The 27,346-nt window shown below is 35.1% G+C and overlaps 3 protein-coding genes and 1 pseudogene across 4 annotated transcripts; all 4 read right to left on the bottom strand.

Moving 5' to 3' along the window:
* Positions 1-193: 193 nt before the first annotated feature.
* LOC122289330 lies at positions 194-3,263 on the bottom strand (annotated as a pseudogene).
* A 5,267-nt stretch (positions 3,264-8,530) lies between these two features.
* LOC122289329 (transcription termination factor MTERF6, chloroplastic/mitochondrial-like) lies at positions 8,531-9,907 on the bottom strand. Its single transcript, XM_043096310.1, has one exon. The coding sequence runs from the start codon at positions 9,905-9,907 to the stop codon at positions 8,531-8,533; it is 1,377 nt and encodes a 458-aa protein (XP_042952244.1).
* A 9,585-nt stretch (positions 9,908-19,492) lies between these two features.
* On the bottom strand, positions 19,493-26,140 carry LOC122289733. Of its 2 annotated transcripts, XM_043096972.1 has the most exons (3): positions 25,508-26,125; positions 24,688-25,337; positions 19,493-19,569 (listed from the first exon to the last, which is right to left on the bottom strand). In XM_043096972.1, exons 1-2 carry the CDS (start codon positions 26,029-26,031, stop codon positions 25,208-25,210), a joined length of 654 nt encoding a protein of 217 aa, XP_042952906.1. In that variant the 5' UTR covers positions 26,032-26,125; the 3' UTR covers positions 19,493-19,569; positions 24,688-25,207. The 2 variants fall into 2 exon arrangements, 1 of the variants encoding a protein (XP_042952906.1); XR_006236220.1 differs by lacking the exon at positions 19,493-19,569 and having other exon boundaries at positions 24,448-25,337; positions 25,410-26,140.
* Positions 19,493-27,138, bottom strand: LOC122289328. Its single transcript, XM_043096309.1, has 6 exons — positions 26,142-27,138; positions 25,508-26,023; positions 25,410-25,453; positions 25,000-25,337; positions 23,273-23,377; positions 19,493-21,251 (listed from the first exon to the last, which is right to left on the bottom strand). Exons 1-6 carry the CDS (start codon positions 26,876-26,878, stop codon positions 19,854-19,856), a joined length of 3,138 nt encoding a protein of 1,045 aa, XP_042952243.1. The 5' UTR covers positions 26,879-27,138; the 3' UTR covers positions 19,493-19,853.
* Between the last annotated feature and the right edge of the window lie 208 nt (positions 27,139-27,346).

The raw sequence follows: 27,346 nt of genomic DNA, 5'->3' as shown, positions 1-27,346 counted from the left end.
AATGTGTTACAAAGATCATTATTTTAGAGATGCATCCAATGTAGTGCATTAGCCTTTCAATGGGAGTTAGTCAAATCAAACGGGAAGTTTGTAGTCTGTCACTTGTTTCTTCTTTTTATCATTTCCATGTGTTCTAAGAGTCTATAGCATTGTTTAGCTCCCCTTAATCTATTGCAATCTCCCAGAAATCAAATAGTTGTCCAAGGAAAAATAGCCTACCATTGATTTGGGACTGAGTTTCCCACTGATATGACAATTACAGAAATACAAATCTGATCATATATAGATCTAGTTTGCGCAGAGCTGAGTCACATCTAAAAAAGGAAGAAGAAAATGATATGAAGAGAGGAAAAATCATTTATGTGATGCAGTGTCATGTCTTTGTTCACCATCAACTGTTGTTGCCTGAATTTGAGCTGCATACTGTAATTCCAAAGGACATCCTCAATAGAGGGACAGCTGCATGGTTCCAGAGAAATGCATCTGTTCATTATGGAAATCACAATTGATAAGGATTCTTGCGAGCAAGTGGCTTGCACAATTGGGTCAATTATACGTTTTTGGCCATCCAGGCTGTTCAAAGATGCCTGCAAAATGAAGAATCTGGTGTCAAGAATGTATTAAAACCAAGGGGAAAAGAAAACCATCCACCAATATAGTACCAACTTTGCAGAAGTTCTGGTTAGCATCAATTCAATGCTCCAGAGAGTAGTGAGAATGGTTATACCAACATTATTATAGCATAGAAATTCACTTGATCAGCCAGTTTGTTTAGTTTTCGGGATTTTTGACACTGCACGCACTCACATACACATTGATATATACTTTGCAGTTAGTCAGAAATTCAATTCATACCATCTCATTTAGCAAAAAGGAGTCTCTTCTAGCACATACTGAAGATCCAACAACTGCCTCCAGTTAGATGAATCCGAAAGTATAAACATCATCCTCTAATTTTTTTTCATTTGCCTGAAGACATGGAAACCTCTAAAATGGTTAATAACCATTGAAGCAAGGATTCATCTCATTAAAGATTAATTAATAATTAAAAACAAATTGCCTGCTCTATCTGGTATTGATTGTTAAAGAAAAAGCTTACCATGATTTATGACTTTCTCCTTTTGCCTACAAACCAAGAGCACAAATCAATAGCCAACCACCAACATCAAGAATTTATTGCAAGGCCCACCAATCAATAATCAATAAAAACAAGAAGCCCTACCTTAAATTTGCCAGTTTCTTCCAAGATAATGGACATTCCATAGTCACTCAACTTTGCCATCCAATGCTCATTGATCAGAATATTATTTGTCTTCAATCTGTTATTTAAGAAACCAGGAATGACTCCAACATGTAGGAAGTGGACAGCCTTGGCAACACTGACTAGAACTGCCACTCTCTGACCAGTTGAAAACCTTTATGCAGCTATTCTCTACAAGTATAAAGCTGCTGTAGTTAAAACACCATTAATGAAATATATGGAGAGGTTCTAATGAGATTTTAGTCCTTGTATCCCTATATAAAAATTCTATATACGGTCATTTTTGCATATTCTTTTGCACATTTTACTGATGTGATTGATTGTGTATTAAAAAATAATTGATCCAGCCAATCATATCAGTGGAGTATACAGAGAGTACGCAAAAGTGACTGTATGTATCATTACTTATCCCTATAAGCGTTCAAAGGATTAATATTAGTATCAAATTACCTGCAAGATAAGTTCGAAAACTCCCACCGGGAATATATTCAGATATGAGAAAGACATTGTTCACACTGCAATTATCTCTTCCACCAACAACAACAAAGAGCCCCAAAAGGCCTACCAAATGTGGGTGGCGAAGCCTTGCAAGCAAATCCAACTTGAGTTTTAGATTTCAATGTGAAAATTTCTTTGAACAAGGCAAACATCTAATAGCAACATGAGAGTAGAGCTGAAACTATTTCAAAAACTTGATAAAATCTAGATGAGTAGTAACCTTTAGCATACATTTCATCATACCTTTATGGCAAATTACAAGTTTTAGACATTACCTTTCCACATGAGCCTTCTCCCATGAAGGCAGAGCTGTCAAAGTTGTTTGTCGCTTCTTTTAACTAGTCTAAACTGAAAGACCGACTCGCTGGTAGACCTTGCATGCCCAACTTTGCAGCCTCAGAAATAAACCCTAACCAAAAAAGAAATAAGGCCAATGTAAATGTTCATCAAATTTCAAAATTCATGGTCCAGCTGTTCAAACACAAAACCATCGTTTAGCTTTCAAATTCACGCCATATTTTTGCAGTATTTCCTATTGTTAGTGGATGACCTACTTGCATTTGCTAGAAGCTCTGAGGAGAATCCAGCTGCCGAGCTATCTTGCACTGCATTCTGCAACAAATGCTGCTCCGATATCCCTCGAGGACAATAGCATCTCCACAAAAATATAAATCCCAAAGCCAGAAACACCATAAGTAAAACGATTCCTACAATTACACCCACTAAAATTCCAGCATTTTTGCCTTTGGATTGTTTCTTCACGTTGACGACTTCCTCACAATATGATTTTGCTGCATGCTGATGCCTTAGATCAATGGATAAGCAATTCCCCTTAAATTCAACCACTCTCTTTTTGGAGTTAGTGCTTAAACAAGAAGGCAATCCACCCATGAACCTATTGTTTGATATATCAACGAACTCAAGTTTGCTGCCACAGCTTAGTTGATTTGGAAGTGACCCGCTAAGCATATTTGATGCAATATTCAAATAAGTTATATTGGGCAAAGAGAAAAGTGCAGCTAGAGGTGTCCCCTATGAACATTGAATGACATATCCATGTGTTGGAGCTAACTTAACCGGCAATATTGCTCAGGAATCTTACCCGAGAAGGAGTTGTTGTTGAGGAAGACCATGACCACTCCTTTGGGCATTTGAGGTAGCACAGAATGTAACTTGTTTGCACTCAAATCCAGCACATGCAATCTATTTAAGCTACTGAGATGTGGCAGTTCCCGAGATATGTCATTGCTTGAGATGATAGATTAGTGAGAGCGGAGATGCTCAAGATTGAAGATGGAAATGGACATTTAAGCTGGTTGTTCCTTAAGCATAGAATTGTCAGATTAGATAAGGAATCAAACCAAGTGGGGAGGGAAGTATTAAAGAAATTGTTGTCCAGTTTGAGAGTTTGAAGCTTCACCATTGTACAAATCTTTGCATTGCATGGGATGAAATATTCACAAGGCTTGGCATTGCATGGGTCATGCCTAGGGGGGTGATAGATTTATTTTCATGTTGGAGAGATATTCGGGGCAACCAGCAGATCGTGGCTGTTTGGAAGATGGTGCCTCTATGCTTAATGTGGTGCACATGGAATGAGAGGAATGGCCATTGTTTCGAGGATAGGGAGCGCTCACTGGAAGGGTTTAGGGAATTCTTCTTTCATACATTGCTACTTTGGGCATCATCTATTGTATTTAATGGAACAAATTTTAATGACTTCTAAACCTATCAGAAAAGTTTTAATGACTTTTATGCTGCTTTTCACAGCGCTTAGCTTGTAATTAGGCTTTTCTTGTATACTTGGGCTTCACTTAATTATGTGGATTAATAAAATCTCTTTCTTACTTATCAAAAAAAAGAATCCTAAAAACTAACAAGTCCAAGGAAAGACATTATAAATGTATGGAAAATTTTTGGAGAACATGTTATGAAGAAATTGACCTTTAGCCCTTCATATAGAGCACGTGAATGGCAAGAACGCAGGCAAGAATGATCATATCCTGATCGAACAAATTCATGCAGTTGCTGTAATGTCTTCTTTCGACACCGCTGTAGCCATGACCATGCAAGTGGATAAGCAAGCAGAGAGAGAATGCTGTAAACTGATCCTTCCAACCACTGATAAGCAGCTAAACCATTAATCTCATCCACAAATCTATTGAATGCATCCTCGTAACTGCCATGAAAATGAAACAATAAACTAACGTTATTATGAATTAAGTGACTGCAAGATATGAAGCTATGAAAAAAAAAATAAAAATCAAGGATTTTAGTGAACATAAATTTAATCATAACAAAATTTAAACCCAAATCAAGGTGTTCAACTGAAGACAGTCTTTGGACCCCAAATGCCCAAAAATGCCAGATTAAGAACTCTCAAACTGGTTAGCCTTGCCAGGGAGGCCACAAAAGAATCCATGGAGAAGCTCTTCGGAATGGTTTGATTGGGATTGCAAACCCATTAAAGTCCCAAACTTTTGCAGGCTTATCACCCATAATTCTGAGCCCAGTCACAAAATTTTCTTGGCATGTGATGTTAACTTGTACTGAAGATAAAGAGCAAAAATCTATGGTATGATCATTCCAAATCTCCAATTGCTTTGGGTTTGAGAGGATTGCAGTTGATGAGTACCAAGAACACAGAAACTCCACACACAATAGAAAAGCAAAAAAAACAACACCACCCCATTGAAACCATCCTTCTCTTGTCAATGCTTCATGGTGTCAGCAAATAACAGAATGAGAACCGCTTATAACCTGTCATTTAATAATACATAAAAGCAGGAAAAATGTTATCAGTGAAACGTAGACTGACCTTGAAAGATCAAGCAGAGTAGTAGCAGTTGATATTGAGAATCTTGGGTTTTCTTTGATTTTAAAGAACATCCAGTAAAGTAATACACGTAGGAGCTGCCAGCTTTACCTCCCAATCTCAAAGAGCAGTTTTACCGCAGTTGTGAAAACAGAGACTGAAGTCCTCGATCGATAACAGAACTAATGAAAGGAGATATTTTGGGTGCTGGAAGAAAGATGGTGAAATCTACGAGGGAAATGTCGGTGACGGTGATGCATTGTGTAACGAAGCAGGGAAAACTGAAAAGACTCGAGTCAAATCTGTTACATTGCCTGTTCCTGTCGTAGACTTCCATGTTCCAGCAGAAGACTTTTTAATGCTGTCCTTGGCTGTGTTTATTGTTACATTGTTTCTTAAGCTCGTTTTCTTTTTCCTTTCTTTTTTTCTTCAAATCAATTAGAATTCATTTGGTATCTTGAGGCATCAAATGCTCTATGGCCTCTTACTTTCATGTAATTTAAAGATACTGCTTGGGACAGGCAACCCCTCCCCGCATCTAGCACCCTAGCGGGGGCGGGGGGCAAGGAGGGCCCAACCTCATTCTGCATTTCTTCCATCTGTCCCCCTTTTATATATAAATATATATTATATATAAAAAATAAATATTTATATATATACAAAAATATAAATATATTTGTATGTATAAATATATATTTATATTTTACAAATTGGGTATATATAAATATGTATATTACAATTTGTTAGACTTGTTCACAAAATATGCACTAGCAAATTTAAAAACTATATAGTTTAAAAACTACTACACTACAACTTATACAAAATATGCACTAACAAATGTAAAAACTACATAAGTTTAAAATTATATTCATATTTACAAATTTAAATTTATAATTTGAATCTAAAAATATATTTTTGATCACCTTTAGACTTAGAAATAATTTTTAAATCTAGTAGAATGTAATCTATATTTTAAGTGAACATAAGGCAATGCGGATTGTGAATCTGCCCCGCACCCGGGATGCGAGGGCAGGAGGTGGGTGTGAAAACCCCACCCCTTGCCCCATGTAAGGCATGGCCCCTTCCCCGCACCATATGGTGAAGGTAGTACCACTAAATGAGCTACATTTCCATATTGGTTTCGCCTAATGGGTATTTTTGTTTTTGCTTCTCTGGTTTTGGGCTATGGAGAATGGACTTCGATGCTGTAATAATCGGCTGGTTTTTTAAATGGATTTGGAGTTTGGGATTTCTCTCTTCTCACATCTCTTCTTTTTGCATTTCACTCGTCTTCTCAATTCTTTTTGTTTTTTTATTTATTTAAATTATGCCAGATGAAGCCACATCATCCAATTACCCAACGATTGCACTAGTCGGTTGTACGCAGTAGAGCTGAGGAGTAAAAAATTTTATATATAATCATTTTTACGTATTTTTTATATATTATATTAATATGATTAATTATCTCATTTTTTAATATAAAATAATTATTTTGATTAATCAAATTAGTGGAATGTAAAAAGAATATACAAAAAAGACTGTATCTAACAGAACTCGAGCCAAGTCTAATTATTCGAACATGAGGCTCCGGAGGCATAAGCACACCTTTCCTATAGCTCAAGCTCAGCACCACAAAAACCCCCAAGGGTGGCATAATGGTTTGGGGAGAGTTGGAGGTTTTGACTTCGAGCTCCGTTTTAAATATTCATATTTCTAGAGGTATTGGATTGAGAGCTCCGTTTTAAATATTCAAATTAAAATGAGGTATTCAAATTTTTTCATATAATCATTATAATTTTTTTAAATTTTCAAACAAAACATAAAAAAAATTCAAATTTTTCAAATTTCAAAATAAAAATTATATTAAAACAATATTTTAATTTCAGAATATTTAACTTTTTCTCTCTCATTTTTATAAAATATTTTAACTCAACTTATTTTACTGCTATTCACGATTTTTTATATAATTTTATTTGTGTAACCAAATAAGACCTAACACAACTTATTATCTCTAAAAGACATTCCAACGACTCCATGTGGTAATAGATTGGTTTCAAAGGGACATGTGTGGTGCATACCGGCATCTCCAGTTGTGGGCAATCATTTTGAAAATAACTTTGGTCCATTTATTAAAAAGAAAATTAGTTTTTTAAATGTAAGTTATTTAATTACTCATTTTTTTTAAGAAACTCTACCATTATAAATATCATTTCTCATGTAATAAATCCAACTTTGGGAAAAGACAAATGATTAAAAATTGAAAATATGGAAAGCACGACATACGTGCATACAACGAAATCAATTGAGATCCTCTATTCCAATTTAGTACATTATGTTATGTATCATCACAATGAAGCTGATATGTAACCCTGATTTTTGGGAACAAAGACCAAGATTAGGTTGGTTCCATGAGGTAAACAGCATTAATGATGTAATAAATAAGAGCTAAATAGCAATTCTTCATCAAATATTGTCACAAAAGATCGATCTCCTGGATAAGCATTGTAAGCTTTATCAAGTTTACACAAGTACAATCTTACCACATGGACAGCACCCATTTAATCGCCATTTCAGCCTGGCCAGGTGAATTTAAACAACAAATTAACAACAGGACAAGGTCGGAGAGAACTGCTACATGTACAAAGAGATTTATACGAAGTAAATCCACAAACTAATGTGGTTTTATGAGATCCATTAGATCTACTTTACAATAAAAATAACTTTACAATCTGACATATTATATTAAGCCATATCAGTTTGTGAGTTTATTTTTGTGTAATCCCTTTGTATCTAAAGTATTTCCCTTTGAAAAATGAGATGTAAACATAAATGGCTGAAGAGAACGAAGAACAAAGCTTAAAAAAAAAAGTATGTAACGTTGGTACTCTGTATTAGAAGTCTGCACTGTTCGTTGTGAGCCAGCCAGTTGGGGTAACACTACTCCCCAAAAGATATTAAAAATATGTAATGAACATCATCAAATGAAACTTACACCTTCAATCCACTCTATACTTGAAGGAGTTCCAACTTCCAAACCAGTGGAGGATCTGAATTCCGGCACTTAAAAGTTAAAACAACAAAAACATGCAGAACTAAATGATGATAGATTTCTGAGCTATAATAAAGCTGCTGGAATAGATGCTACGTTCTGCGACAAGCACCTACTTTGGCTGAACGAGGAATAGAAATAAACATATGCATAAGTTTAAACATGTCATAACATATACAAAAGGTCCTGCAATATTTGGCGACAGAGCAACCAATTCCATATGAACAAACTGCTAAAAATGCAAGTACAAATGAAAACTAATCATCCCCCCTCCCCCCCCCCCTCCTCCCCGGCGGGGGCCGCCCCAACCCCAATGCATTTAGGACATGAAAACAATCGTATGATCAATTTGTTTCTAATGATAATAATTAAATATAGACTACAAAGACCCCAAAATAAGGGTTAATGGCCAATGAACCAAAGCTGCACGCATAGGTGTATAAAATAATTTTTTGTTAGTAAGGGGATTGAAAATGAAAGTACTTGGACTCGAATCTTGGGCATCTACTCATGAGAGGTCAACAAATACCATTAATCCGAAACACCATATGATGAGTGAAAAAAGATACTTCCCACGCTTCTTTCATATTAGATCTAAAAAGTAATATGAGATAAAATCATCATATATCGTTCAAGAATGAAGGTGTTTTCAGGAGTGATTTTGAAAGGTTATCATCACACATGTTCATCCATTTAAATAAAACAGTTTTGCATGGGTTCTTAGGATTTTGCTGACACACACAGATTGGTAACTAATACTGTGTGGAATTAATTTGTCGGGACTTACGGATATCCTTTGATGCAGCAAGAGCTTATAGACATAACAAAAAAGATTTTGCAGACATGTTGAAATAAATCCGAACTCATGATCTTTAGGCAATGCTGCATTTGATTATGTCAAAAGCAATCACGTCTCCATTGGTGCAACAGGGAGCCCTTGAAATTCTATCTTCCCTTGGTGTGCTCTAACAACATCAGGAACCTCAGTTTGATACTTGCTCACAAATCTCTTCATGAAGTTCTTCTCAGTCATTGTAACCATAGAAGCAATGTTAGTATCTTCCTTAATCAACCCCTTAGACATCAAAAGTTGCAGAACTGAGCACCTCGGAATTATCCGCTTCTCCAGGCTATGCAGTAGAAGATTCGGATTCTTGGATATCATCGAAGGCTTCATCTTCAGATTGTTGACAAAGAACCCCATCACTTTCATTATCTTCTTCACTGAAGATACCATACACATTGGTTGCGACTTGAATGCTGAATCAATTTCATCCTTTGACAAACCAAAACTTCTTAAAGCTTCCACCTTTTTCTCCCACAGTGCTTTACTCATCACTGCCATTGAACGGATGGCTAGAACAAATAGTAGATTATTGGGATCAAAACCCAATTTCATAACCTCATTAACAATCTCACTAAATCGACAAGTCCTTACAAGCAGCGATCTTGGATGCATCAAAAAGATCTTAACAACTAATGAATTGGGAACACCATGGCTTACCAATATTGATATGTTCGCCTGTAACACACTTTCCACATCATATTCAATCAACGAGAAGCATGCCTTTACCGCCTTTAAAACATTCTCGTCAGTGCCAAGAATCCGCCTAAGCTCTTGAATACAAGGAATGATTTGGTTTTCCAGACTCCTTTCTAAAATATAGGGCTCTGCGGATAAAAGCTTTGCAATTTCGAGGTATGAAAAGCCCAAAGATTTTAAAAACTCTAACTTTGGCTTAAAGATCTTCTCTGTATTGAGTATATACAATAATGGACGCTTCATGGTCAAAGTCGATATTTGCTCATCACTGAAACCATGTGCTCGAAAAAACTCAACCACAGTATATGCATCACTGTCAAGCACACGTGGGTCTTTACTGAGCATTTTGGCGAGGTTAGCGCCAGAAAACCCTAAGGATTTAAACAGCTCCATGTTGGGCCTAAGGGTTTTGCCTAAATCGGCCGAAAGCAATAATGGACGACTACTGATTAAGTGTCTGATTTGGTTCTGCGTCAAACCGTGAGTTCTCAACAGGTCCAGAACGGAACTGGGATTCTCTATGTTCTCAATGTTGAGCTTCTTGGAAGCTGAAGCAGCCAACTCCAAGGACAGCCCACATGAGTTTCGGAGGAAGGAAACAGTAAGAGATTTTGGATCCGTGATATTAGGGAGTTCTGAGATGGGTTTTAGAGATGAAGTTGAGAACAAGTGGCCATGGCAGATTAGTGAAGCTCTGCGCCTTAATTGTTGGGGCAACTTTATGCAGATTTGACGAAACATTTGATTTGGTTGCGGAAAAAGCTGAATCAATGGTTACCTGGATTGAGTTTTGAGATGGAATGTGCCGCTATTAAGCTGATTGGAGCTCCGGCCTCCTCCGCCTCCTCATTTCCTCTCCGTCGACAGGCTACGAATGTAAAGGACGAATTTTCTAAGCCTGTGCTTTCAGCTGGAGGACCACCAAAGATCACCCCAAACTCCGGACAAATGGTTACACAAAATTAATTAATTTTTTTTATATAATTTTATTTTATATAGTTATTATAATTTCTTCATATTTTTATATAAAATATAATAAATAATTTAATTTTTTTATATTTTAAAATAAAAATTATATTATAATAATATTTTTTTTAATTTTTAACTTTTCTCTCACCTCATTGCATAATCAAATGAGTCAAAATCTGTATGCATTTATAACTTTCCTTCGGTTAATTTAGCCAATCATGCCTAAATCCAGCAAGCAAAAATTATATTTTCTATCATACTTTTAATGCTCAATGCATTGTTAACGTGAAGATTTTTTTATTTTTTAAAATTATAATAAATCCCAAGTTGTGTAGCTTAGCTGCGTAGGGGTGACTACCAAATCACTAGTTAGAATATCTTAAATTCAACTCTACCATCGACTTTGTCAAAATTCAAATCTTAATTCCAACTTCGACTTGTGTAAGCTTTGTTCTAAATTCGACTCTAACTTATTGAAAAGGAGTTGGATTTGGATTTTTTTGAATTTTTTTACCTTCATGTTTAACCTATTTTTAAATAATTTTTTTTAGACTTTTAAATAATTTCAAATTTACTAAAAATATAACTAAAACTCTTTAAACAAGATCAACAAGATACCCCTGTTAATGGTCATTCCATATCAATATTTACAGTAAATATTTAATTATAAAAATGTATTAACAATAAATATAATAGGAGCCTAATAACAAAGTAAAAAAATCATAGGTTTAAAACTTAGCTCAGCTACTACTTTGTATGCCATTTCTATTGCTAGTATCTAATTTATTTCTATACTACACTTATTTCTAGCGTCTAATTAGATTTTATTATACTAGACTTATTTGTTATTTATATACTAGAATTATACTGTAATGTCTAATTACAGGTTATTATACTTTAGTAAATTGATATTATATGTTATTAACATGTTATAATAGACATTTCAATACTAATATCTAACTTATTTATATACTTGATTATGTTTTGTAATAGTACTATGATGTATACATATGCTAAAATATTATTAATCTATTTATATTATAATCTAAGTGTATTATTTTATAATAATTAGCTCATATTAATATATTATTGAATTTAACTATATTAGTATATATGATCTATAGATAAATATTACTTCTATAACATATGTACAATATCATGGTTAGAATTAGAGTAAGAGGGCAAAGTCGGATTCAGTCCAGCAATAACTCCGACTCCAACTTCGACTAAAAATTTAAAAAAGAAAACCAAATTTTGATTCCATTTTGTCAAATTCAATGTGGAGTCGTATCAAAATCAAATTCAAATTTGAATTATCAAATTTTTGCTCAGCCCTAGTACGCTTGAGACACCAACTTATATTTAGCAAAACTTGTAGCTAGCAGCTCCGATGAGTATTGAATTATTAGTGTTTACATTTTTGTTTTTTTTGGTTTTTTTTTTTTTTTAAAGAGATAGATAGAGAGTTTGCATTTTTGTTTACTTTTGAATTAATTTAGAAGAACTAGAAGTATAAACGAGATATTTAAATATATATTGTGGAAAAATACGATAAAATTACTTTGATTATTTTGACTTATCATTTTACTCATTCGGTATATTCTTGTCATTAAAATGAGCAATCCATCATTTGTTCGTCTAAAAAGATAACAAGTCCCAAATGTTAGTGGCTTTAAACAATGATGTGTCCGAAGTTTTCAAATTAATCGAAGAAATACAAAAATTAATCAAAGATTAGATATAAAAAACCCAAAAGAAAAAAACTATGGAAGGAGTGGGTCAGTTAACACAGAATTGATGAGTGCTACTCACAATCCAATTTATTTTAAAGTAATACTAGATACAATATTAAGATGTTCAAAATCTCGTCCTCTTCCTTTGAAAAAATATGGTCCATTGTTAAAAATATAATTTTTTATATAGGTATCAAATTTACCCGTTGTTTTAAAAAGAATTGCATAAGACTTGTACATACATAAAATCGCATTTTGTTCATTTATTAGTTTGGTATTTCTCTTGTATACTTTTTTTTTTTTATTTTTTATTTTTATGAAGGTAGAACAAGTTTCATTCATTCATAATGGGACATTACAACTTTGACCTGAGACATACAGAATACAAGCCAACTATTGCTTTTAAGTATGCCTGTGCACGGGCTCCGAACGGAATTAGAGTGTTCAACTCCGATTAGAGGTTGGAACTTCGAGTGGAGGTTGGACCTTCAACATTTTAATGGGCCAATTCAAGACCCTTTTTCGAGTTCTGGGCTTGGGCAAAGCCCAATTTAGACTTGAAAAAAAAAACAAAAAATAATAAAAATAACTACACAATATCCAATAGTTCAACAACTAAATAACATGTAGCCATAGGCGGTAGGCCCATAAGTTAGAAAACAGTCCATTTTTCAAAGACAAGTTATAAAACAGTCCATTGCATGAATATAGTAGGCCCATAAGTTATAATAGTCCATTTTTTACAACACTGAGCATTGAGACTATTTTAGATAACCATATAAAGGACAAAGACATCATCTGCAACACCGATTAGTTTCAATGGGTGATACTTGAAATTAAGATAAAAAGTCGCAATTAATAAAAGAAAAAAATTGACAGTAGAAAATTGAACACGCTAAAATTAGAATTTGATTATCATTTCTCATCAATAAAGATTAAAGGGGGTTATCTATACTCCATCAACTACATCCTAACTCTCAAGGGGCGTCCATCTTAGACTATCAATAATCGGTAATTATGTTAGGGTTCACAATTATATCTATGAAATTATAAAAAGTAGAAGTTAAATAGATGTGAAATGCTTCTGAACGGTCCATCTCTTATTAGTAGAATAACAGCTCTCCAATGATAATTAGACACGTCGGAATGTAGTCTAAATACACCTTACAGAAGAATACACTAGATCAAAATCAATAACAAATGAATTTCCCCTCCCCTACGAATTTATCCCTCGCCCTCCATGACAAATGAATTTCCCCTCCCCTGCGAATGTACCCCTCACCCTCCCCTGTAGTAGAAGAACAGTTTAACAAAATATTTAACTCTCCTCACATCACGCCATGTTCGACACTCTATCCCAGCTCATTAACATCAAAATTTTATTTGTGGAGATCATCAACCTCAAAATTGTTGTCAACTCTTTGTTCGAAACTACCCACAGTTTTTTTTTTTTTTAAACAACCAAACTCCTCTTTCTTTATTTTCTCAAAATCAGATAACAAATGTAAAAACACTTATAGCTAGAACAACGGAATGTATGGATCATGATTAAAGCTCCAAATGAAGGAATCACTCAGTTTCCCACAATTTTTTCTCACCCAACACTACAAGAAATATGGGCTTTTCCCATGAATTTTGCTTCCCACAATCTACCTCCGTGGCAAATACTTAGTTTATAACATGAAAACTATCCGTGGGAAATAAATATACCTTTTCCCACTAAAACACATCCGACGAGCGTTAATTTGTGGGAAATACTTACTTAATGTTACAAACAGCATCCATGGGAAAAGAAAATTACATTTTACCCCGTAATCACGTTCGACGATCGAAAATTCGTGAGGAAAGCCACTTTTTGCGGCGACATGAAGTCGCAGCAAATAAGTAGTTTTTAAAAAGTTTAATCTCCACTGTTGGATCACTGAGATCCCTAATTCCCTCCCTAATTCCCTGCATATTCGCTCTTTTTTCACCTCCCTCCCTCCAAGCACCCGCGTATCCTCTTTTGAAAAATCGAAAACTCCTCTCTCTCTCTCTCTCTCTCTCTCTCTCTCTCACAGACACACACATAACCGCCACGATAGATGCAGCACCACCACCACGCGACGCTCTCTCTCGTCTGTGCCACCACGACAGATGCAGTGCCACCACCACGTGACGCCACTCATCCCTCTCGGTTTGACTCTTCGTCTCTCAGATGTCTCTCCCTTCCATTCTCTTCTCTGTCTCTCTCTCTAGACTAGGGCTCCGCCGCCGCCACCTCCATGGCACGACACCATGGTGACCCACAGCACCTCGGCGTTCCTATCTCACTTTCCCCTATGCCGATCAACCCACACTCACCCCCAACGCCTCCCTCAAGCCGACAATGTTGTCCCTCCCTCGCTGTGAACTTTCCACCATGAGACGGTGAGACCCAACCGAGGCCCCCAACGCCAACAACCCAACGCCTCAGAAGGTAGCTTCAAGGAAGTCTCGTCTCTCCTCTCTGATTTTCATGTACAGGTACAATACTTCATCTCAATGTTTGATTTCTACATTCCATTACCAATTATAATTATGTTTTATTTTTATGTATGCATTAAGGACTTATTGTAACTATAGTTGCATACGATTAAAAAAAAAAACTTTGATGTAGTCCACGGAAACTTGAATGGTGTTACCCAAGATGTATGCAAAAAATTTATGTGGTTATAAATATTGTAGCATTAACGTGTTACCCAAGAATCTCCAACCCATGGTAAGGTTAGGAAAAGGAAGAGCTTCTTAAATGACTACATTAAAAAACTAGGTCCTTTCTTTATTGATAGAGATGGAAAAATGAAGGAAAGAGACGGGAAAGGAAAGGGAATTGAGAGTTTATCCTTTCTTTATGCTGTCATGTAGGAGAGAAGTAAGAGGAAGGATGAGATGGTAAAGTTCTAAATGTTACCGCTACACAGTCAGGAGGTGATAATGATGATAATATCAAATTAGTTAGCTTGTTGAGTTGTGCATGATTTGGGGGCTTTGTTCGTTGGTCAGATAGTAGTTAATAGATACAGAGACCGTGGATGCTACTTTGTTATTTTCTGTGCTCAAGGGTTGACGTGGTCCATTGCAATTAAGGTATATGTTCGTACCTATGATGCAGGATTCAATCTTTTTATAAACAAACCTAGTCTAGTGCTGAATTTTCTAAAAATCTTACATCAAATTGTTCTCAGAGTCCATACAGTTTTTTGTTCTGCGCCATGTGCACGTCATCATTGAGACACTAGCATTTCCAAATAAAATAAATATGCCAGACCCTTCTTAATTTCCTGGGAAATCACCAGACTCCATAAATCGATTTTTACAAGATTCAGTAACATCAAAAAGCTTTTGAAAGTGATTTTTTTTTTTTTTGGTAAATCCTAATTATTTTTGGTACCTATAAAAAAAATTGGTGTTCCTCTAGTATACATAACTCAGACTATTCCTTTTGAACTTTTTAATAAAATCTTCGATTGCATTGATAAAAAGAAATATTTGATTGCACTGATAAAAAAAATGTTTGGTAGGCACTTTGAGCTTGAGGATGAACTTGTCAGCCACATCTCGAGGAAGCCAATTGATGTACTTAAAGCTAATTATAGGGTAAGTATTGAATCTCACACATCGAGTTGTATACTGACCTTTCATCGCGCTAACCCTTGGTGGCATCGGGTGGCTTGGTTTGCCATTCTTCATGCATTGTCATTAAATTGTTGCTTATTTTGTAACTCTATATAATATGCAGGATGATCTGTCTGTTGAGGAGTGGAAGTTGGTTGGGACATTGAAGAGACTTTTCAAGATACAATAATGAGGCAACTTTGAGTAGCTTTCCAAGATCTTAGTCTGGTTTGGTTTTCATGTTACCTTTATCATCATCTTTTACATTTGAATTTACATTTGAACCAAAAATTTCAGATCAAGTAAAATGTGGGATTTCTGTTCAGAGCAAATGTGAAAATTAATTAATGGATTACTTTGCATATTGGTAGGGATTGAATAAAGTATCTTGCTCACATGGGTGCTTGTTCTTTGGGACATGCTATGGCATTCTAACAGTCTATAGGCCAATGTCTTTATCACAAATACTGACTTATTAGCTTACTAACAGTCTATAGGCAGCAATCATGTTGATATGACTTACAATGCAAGATTTTGAGTTATATATATGGGAGTGTGAAGTGGAATGATGTGAATTGGTAGTAAATATTGAAGTGATATGTTGGTTGGGATTATTGTTGGTGTGTATGAAGCTTGAAAGAACATTTATAGATTTATAGATAACAACTGGACAGACTATGTTGAAAGTGATTTTATTGCATTTCATTGGTGTGTTGGTTGTTATGTATTCAATTTTAATGGATGGTGGTTTATTACATTTCATGGTTACGTTGGTTTGTATATAAATTTTTGGCTTATATTAGATAATTTTTTACTTGAGTTTTGGCTCAGTCTCATCTGTTTTTGCCTTTACAATTAGTAATTTTTTTTTTCTAAAATCTTTTAGCATTTTGCATGAAGACAACTCATGGCAAATACTTTTTTTTTTTGGCCGGCAGAAGTTTTTCCCACGAGAGGTACTGGTGGGTAATACTAATACCCACCAGTACCTCTCGTGGCATTTGCTCCTATTCTCACATAAACGAAAATGGATGTGCTTTGTCGACGATCTTCATCGGCTCTTGCTATGAGATGTGTCGTGGGAAAACATAGGTATTGCCCACGACTTAAACCTTTCGTGGGCAATAATACTTTTTGCGGCGAGTTTTACGCCACGAGCTTCCCACGGGCCGAATTAGTGGGAAAAAGAGATTTCCCACACAAAAAAAATGACTATTTGCCACGAATCCCCTGCTTGGGGAAAACCAAAATATCTTGTAGTGCAACTACCATTATCCTAACTAAGAAAGAACGCAGTATTCTTTACCAGCCAATAGACTACCCGACCAACATCTCTGGGCTGAAACCCATGCCAGGAAGCAAATATTAATGAGGATCTAACGTCGAAGAAGAAGATGGGGGAACAATATTGGGTTCTTGTGGGATGAGCTGATCGATGAGATAGGGATAGAGGAGCTCGAGCAGTACTTGGTAACCATGAAAGAGATGAGGGCAAAGGCAACAGATCAGTACTTAAGGATGCGAAACTATGATGGAGGCACAGGAGGGCTGTGATGGTTGTTGATCAGGAGTAGGCAAATGCACAATATGTAAAATTGAAAACTTACGTGGAGAGCTGCTATTGGAGGGCTGTTTATTGAATAAAAACAGCCGGACTGACTTGAAGGTTTTCTGTAAATAGATATATGAAATTATAAAAAGAATTAAATAATTATATATGAAATTATAAAAAGAATTAAATAATCATTGAAATAATTAAATAATTATTTAAATAAACTTTAATAATAAGAAAACAAGTAAAATAAGGTTACCTATTCAAGCTTATAGTTCTCAGCATCAACGCCAACGATATCTAGTCCAAGGGATATATTATACTTCTAACTCAACTTATTTTACTGATATTCACATTTTTTTTTATTTAATTTTATTTATGTCACCAAACGACACCTAACTCAACTTATTATTTTATATTTTGGCTCGAAAAGACATTCCAACGATTCCTTGTGGTAATAGATTGGTTTCAAAGGGACATGTGTGGTTGGTGCATACCAGCATCAGAGCACGTGCCAGGCTTCATCCCGAGTTGTCCAGCGCAAACTTTAAAGGCCCTCATTCCTCAAGCTTCAACCATCAAGAATTACAACTAATTCCAAGTTTGGCATGCGGAGCCAAGTTTATATTGCCATTTTAATTTAACCAGCGGGCAGGTTGGTATATGAACCCCCAAAGTGATGAGGAACATAGTGAATGCATTCTACCGACAACAATTTCATCCATGATGTTTGAATATGGTTGCCTATAAACAAAGCAAGAGTAATGCTAAATACAATTATAAAATATCAATTCCACACGCTTCCTTTTAGAAAAAGTATAATTTACTATTAAAAAATAATTTTTTCAGGTGAATTCTAAATTTATTGACTTTTTTTAAAAGAATTTTATGAGGCTTGTATATCCTATGACTCAAAAAGAGTAATTACTCAGCTTTTTTAAAGAGACTACATGATTATAAATATCATTTTTCACGTAATAAGTCCAGCTGTGGAAAAAGAGAAATGATTGAAAGTGAAAATATGGAAAGCACGACAAACATGCATACAACGAAATCAATTGAGATCCTCTATTGTTTGATCAAACTACATAATCGGTTGTAGAGAAAGATCTATACAGATAGTATTAAATACTGTAAAATTTATTTGATGTCTATTCCAATTTTGTACATTATGTTATGCATCATCACAATGACGCTGATATGTTTGGGAACAGAGACCAAGATTAGGTTCCATGAGGTAATGCATCTATACAGATAGTATTAAATACTGTAAAATTTATTTGATGTGTCTATTCCAATTTTGTACATTATGTTATGTATCATCACAATGACGCTGATATGTTTGGGAACAGAGACCAAGATTAGGTTCCATGAGGTAAACAGCATTAATGATGAATCAATAAGAGCAAAATAGCAATTCTTCATCAGATATTGTCACAAAAGATTGATCTCCTGGATAAGCATTGTAACCTTTATCAAGTTTACACAAGTACAATTTTACCACATGGACAGCACCCATTTAATCACCATTTCAGCCTGGCCAGGTGAATTTAAACAACAAATTAACAACAGGACAAGGTCGGGTACAGAAGATGATTCCCAATAGTTGAGTTTTGGCTGAAGATTTGAATCGAAAGGATCAAAGCAGAAGATTTGAAAAATGAGATGTAAACATAAATGGCTGAAGAGAACGAAGAACAAAGCTTAAAAAAAACGTATGTAACGTTGGTACTTGGTACTCTGTATTAAAAGTCTGCACTGTTCGTTGTGAGCCAGCCAGTTGGGGTAACACTGCTCCCCAAAAGATATTAAAAAAATGTAATGAACATCATCAAATGAAACTTACACCTTCAAGCCACTCTATACTTGGAGTTCCAACTTCCATACCAGTGGAGGATCTGAATTCCGGCACTTAAAACAACAAAAACATGGAGAACTAAATGATAGATTTCTGAGATATAATAAAGCTGCTGGAATAGGTGCTCCATTCTGCGACAAGCACCTAGTTTGGCTGAAGTAGGAAAAGAATGATAAACATATGCATAAGTTTAAACATGTCATAACATATACAAAAGGTCCTGCAATATTTGGCGACAGAGCAACAAATTCCATATGAACCAACTGCTAAAAATGCAAGTATAAATGAAAACTTTTTTTTTGATAGGTATAAATGAAAACTAATCCCCCAACCCCAATGCATTTAGGACATGAAAACAATCGTATGATCAATTTGTTTCTAATGATAATCAATGAATCATTAAATATAAACCATAAAGACCCCAAAATAAGGGTTAATGGCCAATGAACCAAAGCTGCATGCATAGGTGTATAAAATAATTTTTGTAAGGGGATTGAAACTGAAAGTACTTGGACTCGAATCTTGGGCATCTACTCATGAGAGGTCAACAAATACCATTAATCCGAAACACCATATGATGAGTGAAAATAGATACTTGCCATGCTTCTTTCATATTAGATATAAAAAGTAATATGAGATAAAATCATCATGTCGCCTAAACATCCTAGAATGCCTCTAAATTAGAAATGCTCTTATATATAACATCAGGGCTTGCTTATATATGTCAAATTGACAGCATCATGCAGCTATCACTACCAGAAAGGCAAGCAAGTTCTACTGTATGCAAGGAACATTCACCTCAGCTTTGACAACTTTCTAATTTTGCCTGATGTGTGCAACACTGATGGATTACCATACAAACCTGCTGAAACACCTCCTGAAATTATTTTTCCATTCGGGATCCATTGCCAAGGTCACATTTGTTTATGTCAAAAGCAATCACGTCTCCATTGGTGCAACGGGGAGCCCTTGAAATTCTATCTTCCCCTGGTTCGCTTTAACAACATCAGGAACCTCATTTTGATACTTGCTCACAAATTTCTCCATGAATTCCTTCTCAGTCATTTTGAGTATATAAACAATGCTAGTATCTTCCTTGATCAACCCCTTTAACATCAAAAGTTGCAGAACTGAACACCTCGGAATAATCCGCTTCTCCAAGCTAAGCCATAGAATATTCGGATTCTTGGAGATCTTTGAAGGCTTCATCTTCAGTTTGTTCACAAAGAAACCCATTGTTTTCTTAATGTTCTTCTCCGAAACAGTCATACACCTGGGTTGCCGCTTGAATGCTGAACAAATCTCATCGTCTGACAAACCAAAACTTCTAAAAGCTTCCACCTTCTGCTCCCACATTGTTTTACTATTTTGTGACATGGATATGATGGCTACAACAAATTTCAGACAATTGGGATCAAAACCCAATTTCATAATTTCACTAACAATCTCACTAAACCGATTGCCACAGATAAGTAGTGACGATGGTCTAATAAAGAAGACTTTTAAAACTAATGACTGGGGAACACCATGGCTTATCAGAGTAGCGATGTTGGGCTGTAGCGTATGTTCAACGTTTGATCTAATTACTGGGCAGTATCCCTTTATAACCTTAAAGACATTCTCGTCAGTGCCAAGAATCCGCCTAAGCTCTTGAACACACGGAATGATCTGTTTTTCGAGGCTCGTTTCCAGAACAGTAGGCGCTGCAGATAAAACCTCTGCAATTTCAAGATCTGAGAAGCCTAAAGATTTGAAAAACTCCAACTTTGGCTTAAAAATCTTGTTAGCATTATACATATACAATGCGGGACGCTTCATCGTCAAAGTTTTTATTTGCTTATCACTAAAACCACGTGCTCTAAAAAACTCAACAGCAGTGTATCCATCACTTTCTAGCACGGCTGGGTATTTGCTGAGCATTTCGAAGAGGCTAGCGCCACAAAACCCTAAGGATTTAAACAACTCCATGTTGGGCTTAAGGGTATTGCCTAAATCAGCCAAAAGCAATAATGGACGGCTACTAATTAAGTATCTGATGTGATTCTGCTTCAAACCGTGAGTTTTCAACAGATCCAGAACGGAGTTGGGACCCTCTATGTTCTCAATGTTGAGCTTCTTAGAAGCTGAAATGGCCAGTTCCAAGGAGAACCCACATGAGTTTCGGAGGAAGGAGACCGTTAGAGATTCTGGGTCCATGGAAATAGGAAGTTCTGAGATGGGTTTGAGAGGGGAGGTTGAGAACAAGTGGCCTTGGCATATTGTTGAAGCTCTGTGCCTTAACCGCTGGGGCAGCTTCACGGAAGTTAAACGAAGCATTTGATTTGATTTCCGAAAAAGCTGAATCAATGGTTACCTGGATTGAGTTTTGAGATGGAATGCGATGCTATTGAGTTGATTGAAGAAGCATCGGCCTCCTCACTCTCTCCTTGCGCTGTGACTTTTCTGTGCAGTAGTGATTTCTGCTGGAGGTTCAGCCAAGCACAGCCCAAAGCCACCTTCTGTTGCACCCATCAATCAGTTCACGAGCCCAACACACTGGACCCAAAAGGTTAGAAAATTAGCCACACTTTGGGAACCGCTTCAGGGATAAAGGGTGTCCTCTCGGGACTTTGTGAACCGCTTCAGGGATAAAGGGCGTGGTCCTCTCGGAAAAGTATAGTTGTAAGTATAATTATGCACTAATCTGTACATTAATATAATATAATTGGTCAAAAAGTAAATTTTATTGATAACAATGTTAATTTAAATTTTAAGTATGAATAAATCAGTGTTGGTATATAAATTAGTGCGCAATTGCGCTTGTATGTAGCAAAACTCAGTCCTCTCGAGTATATCCCAAAGTCCAACGTTATTTAAGTAAGACTTTTGTATAGTTTTAAAGTTTTATATAAGGTTGGCTTAGAAAGTTAATATAATGTATAATCTTGTAAACAAGTCTCATACTCTTGTGAATAAGTCTAACAAATTTAAAAATTAATAACATAAAATTATTGATATATATATAAATTTTAATTTACGATTTAAATTATATAATAATTTAGATCACAAAAATAATTTTTAAATCCAATAAGACATTAGTACTTTTGAAGTGGACGAGGGGCGAGGCAAATAGGATGTTAGCCTCTGTGCCCTAGCACCCGGGTGGAGCACCCCTAGTTGCACGGTATTGTCCGGACAAATGAATTTATAAAGGATGGTGCTAGTGTAATCCTCAATTTTGACCGTTTGAGGTGCCCACTAGTTTAAATTCTCTTTTCTATTTTTTTATTTTTTATATTTTTAACATATTTAAATATTTAAAAAAAACACATCAATACATTAAAATTTATTTCCTTTATTATTAAGTAAAAAATAATTAATATATGAACTGTCAAAATGAGAAAGCAAATTATGCCCCCTCTATAAATCTATGACTTTTCTTCGATTATTTTCATGAGTCATGCCATATCTAAAAAGTAAATCTAGCAAGTGAAAAATTATATTTTCAAGCCAAAGATACTCAACATGAGGTTAATGTGAAGAGTTTTTAGACTTTTTAAAATGGAAAATATTACTTAGTCCCTCAATGTTACCATTCAAAGTTACCACTCGAATATTTTAATTTTTTTTATTTTAATTTTTTCTTAATGATTAAAAATGTTAAAAAAATTCAGTTTTAAACAAGTTTTTTGTGAGCTTTTATTTTAAATTTATTAAAAATATAACCAAAACTCTTTAAAAAAGATCAACAATATACCCCTATTACTGGTCATTCCACATCAGTATTTACAGCAAGTGTTTAATTATGAAAAAGTATTAATGGTAAATATAATAGGAGCCCAGGAACAAAGTAAAAAATCACATGTTTAAAATTAAGCTACTACTTTGTATACCATATCAATTGATAATGTCTAACTTATTTATAACTAATTTCTATACTATATTTATTTCTAGCGTTTAATTATATGTTATTATACTTTGGTAAATTAGTATTGTGTTATTAATGTATTATACTAACCTATAAAAAAAATTAATGTATTATACTAGACTTATACTGTAGTGTCTAATTACATGTTACTAGACTTTACTAAATTAATATTATGTGTTATTAACTTATCATAATAGACTTATTCCAATCCTAGTATCTAACTTATTTTGATACTTGATTATATTTGGCACTAATACAATGATGTCTATATATACTAAACTATTATTATTCTATTTAAATTATAGTATAAGTATATTATTTTATAATAATTAGTTTATACTAATATATTATTAAATTTAACCATACAAGTTCTAGTTATGTAACTATATAAATGTATTAGTATATAATATATATGATCAATAGATAAATATTATTTTTATAATATATGTACAATATCAGAATTGGAGTTGGAGTCAGAGAACAAAGCCAGAATCAGAGTTGGAGCAAAAAGTCTGAGTCGGTCTGACAAAACCTCCAACTTCGACTCTAACTCTGACTGAAAAACAAAAAAAAATTCTAACTCTGACTCTGTTTTGTCTTAATTAATGCAAAATAAAAGAGAAGTTGGATTCAAAATTAGATTTTCAGATATTTACTTAGCCCAAGAACAGCGAGACACCTACTTACATTTAGCAAAACTCGTAGCTAGTAGCTTCAACGAGTATTGAACTATAAATGTTTAGAATTTTGTTTTTGTTTTTGTTTTTGTTTTTTTAAAAAATAACATAGATATAGAGTTTTCTTTTTCGTTTACGTTTGACTTTCTAAAAGAGTATAAGTACCAAGAAGATATTTAACTATATATTGTGGAAAAATACGATAAATTTGTTTTTATTTTTTTATTTTTTATTTTTTATTTTTGATTTATCATTTTACACATTCGGCATATTCTCGTCATTAGAATGAGTAATCCATCCTTTGTCCGTCTAGAAAGACCATGAGAGATATATAACAAGTCCCAAATGTTAGTGGCATCGAACAGTGATGTGTCCAAAGTTTTCAAATTAATCAAAGAAATACGAAAATTAATCAAACTTCTCAAATTAAGAAAAAACAAAGATTAGATATAAAAACCCAAAAGAGAAAAATTATGGCAGGAGTGGTCGAATTGATTAAAGGACGTCATTCATCAAGATAAGAGAGCCATGCAAACTTACTATACTTTTCAAAAACTCTTTTCCCCGGTCTCTCTTCAGGATTATACATGTCGATCATCACATAGTGATATGAGTTAGGGCTCATCCGGCTGATATTTGTTCAAATATTGGTATAAAATGGAAAGCACAAATCTGAGAAACAGCCTTTGGTTTTTATATTAGTTAGTGATTAGGAATAGAATGATAAAATATGCATAAGTTTAAACATATACAAAAGGTCCTGCAATATTTGGCGACAGAGCAACCAATTCCATATGAACAAACTGCTAAAAATGCAAGTATAAATGAAAACTAATTCCCCCAACACCAAAGCATTTAGGACACAAAACCAATCATATGATCAACTTGTCTCTAATGATAATCATTAAATATAAACTATAAAGACCCCGAAATAAGGGTTAATGGCCAATGAACCAAAGCTGCACGCATAGGTATATAAAATAATTTTTTGATAGCAAGGGGATTGAAACTGAAAGTACTTGGACTCGAATCTTGGGCCTCTACTCATGAGAGGTCAACAAAATAACAGCAATCCGAAACACCATATGATGAGTGAAAAATGATACTTCCCACGCCTCCTTCATATTAGATCTAAAAAGTAATATGAGATAAATCATCATGAGGCCTCACAGTCTTCACACACCTACACCTAAACATCCTAGAATGCCTCTAAATTAGAAATGCTCTTATATATAACATCAGGGCTTGCTTATCCTGAAATATATGTCAAATTGACAGCATCCTGCAGCTATCACTATCAGGAAGGCAAGCAAGTTCTACTGTATGCAAGGAACATTCACCTCATCTTTGACAACTTTCTAATTTTGCCTGATGTGTGCAACACTGATGGATTACCATACAAACCTGCTGAAACACCTCCGAAATTATTTTTCCTTTCGGGATCTATTGCCAAGGTCACATTTGTTTATGTCAAAAGCAATCACGTCTCCATTGGTGCAACGGGGAGCCCTTGAAATTCTATCTTCCCCTTCCCCTGGTTCGCTTTAACAACATCAGGAACCTCATTTTGATACTTGCTCACAAATTTCTCCATGAATTCCTTCTCAGTCATTTTGAGTATATAAACAATGCTAGTATCTTCCTTGATCAACCCCTTCAACATCAAAAGTTGCAGAACTGAACACCTCGGAATAATCTGCTTCTCCAAGCTAAGCTGTACAAGATTCGGATTCTTGGAGATAATAGAAGGCTTCATCTTCAGTTTGTTCACAAAGAAACCCATCATTTTCATAATCTTCTTGATCGAACCAGTCATACACAAGGGTTCCCGCTTGAATGCTGAACAAATCCAAAGAGTAAAATCATAATTAAGGGGCAAATAAAAAACGAATCAAAATCAAGGACAATTACCATACAAAGTTTCTGAGATGTCTCCATAACATGTTGTACTAAAACTGAACTCATGATCTTTAGCCAATGCCGCATTTGATTATGTCAAAAGTACTCACATCTCCATGGCTATGGGGAGCCCTTGAAATTCTATCTTCCCTTGGTGCGCTCTAACAACATCAGGAACCTCATTTTGATACTTGCTCACAAATTTCACCATGAATTTCTTCTCAACCATTGTGACCATATAAACAATGCCAATATCCTCCTTGATCAACCCCTTCAACATCAAAACTTGCATAACTGAACACCTTGGAATAATCCGCTTCTCCAAGCTATGCAGTAGAAGATTCGGACAATTGGAGATCATAGAAGGCTTCATCTTCAGTTTGTTCACAAAGAAACCCATCATTTTCTTGATCTTCTTTTCCGAACAACTCATACACAAGGGTCCCCGCTTGAATGCAGCATAAATCTTATCCTCTGACAAACCAAAACTCCTAAAAGCTTTCACCTTCTGCTCCCACAGTGGCTTACTATTTAGTGCCATGGACATGATGGCTAGAACAAATTTCAGACAATTGGGATCAAAACCCAATTTCAGAACTTCACTAACAATCTCACTAAACCGATTGCTACACATAAGCAGTGACCTCGGTCTTATAAAGAGGACTTTCAAAACTAATGACTGGGGAACACCATGGCTTATCAGAGTATCGATGTTGGGCTGTAGCGTATGTACAACGTTTGTTCTAATTACTGGCCAGTGTGCCTTTATAACCTTTTAAGACATTCTCGTCAGTGCCAACGATCCGCCTAAGCTCTTGAAGACTCGGAATGATTTGTTTTTCGAGGCTCCTTGTTAGAATATACGGCGCTGCAGATAAAATCTTTGCAATTTCAAGATCTGAAAAGCCTAACGATTTGAAAAACTCCAACTTTGGCTTAAAAATCTTGTCAGCATTATACACATACAATGAGGGAAACTTCATCGTCAAAGTTGTTATTTGCTTATCACTAAAACCATGTGCCCTAAAATACTCGACAGTGGCGTGTGCATCACTTTGTAGCACAGCTGGGTATTTGCTAAGCATTTTGGCGAGACTAGAGCCAGAAAACCCCAAGGATTCAAACACGTTTATATTGGGCATAAGGGTATTGTCTAAATCAGCCGAAAGCAATAGTGGACGAATTCTAATTAAGTTGCTGATGTAGGTCTGCGTCAAACCGTGATTTCTCAATAGGTCAAGAACTGAATTAGGATTCTTTACGTTCTCAATGTCAAGCTTCTTGGAATATGAAATGGCCGATTCCAAGGAAAACCCACATGAATCTTGGAGGAAGGAGACTGTCAGAGATTGTGGGTCCTTGGAATTAAGAAGTCCTGAGATGGATTTCAGAGAGGAGGTTGAGAAAAAGTTTGCGTGGCTAGTTTTTGAAGGTCTATGCTTTAGTTTTTGGGGCAACCTTGAGCAAATTAAACGAAGCATTGGATTTGGTTGAGAGAAAATCCAGTTGATTTAGGAGATACGAATGAAGGATGGGTTACCTAATTTGAGATTTGAGATGCTACTACGCGACGCCACTGAGTTGCCTGAATCATCGGCCTCCCCCTTCTTCTGGTTAGTAGACCCTCTGTTTCAGAGGGTAAAGTCTGCAAAGCCGAGAAATTTGCAACTGGGCTGGGTTAAACTGAAGTCTCACCGAAGCCACCGAAGGCATTGTGTTCACTATATATGCCGGCTTTTGATGAAGAAATAGGCTGTGTGTTGTCGATCTTACAGCATTTACATTGTATTTATCTAAAATTTGGTTTAAATGTTTTCTTCAATTTTACTTATCTTTCCTATTCATTCTCTATTATATTAAAATAATATTTATTTATTTTTTATTTATTACTTTTTTCTCTTATTTCTACTTACAAACTTAACTACTCATTATTTTATATTTGTTTTCTT

Source organism: Carya illinoinensis, chromosome 12 (assembly GCF_018687715.1).
Source record: "Carya illinoinensis cultivar Pawnee chromosome 12, C.illinoinensisPawnee_v1, whole genome shotgun sequence".
Classification (NCBI taxonomy): Eukaryota; Viridiplantae; Streptophyta; class Magnoliopsida; order Fagales; family Juglandaceae; genus Carya; species Carya illinoinensis.
Note: the sequence above shows the minus strand (reverse complement) of the source record. Positions and strands in the feature narration are given on the sequence as shown.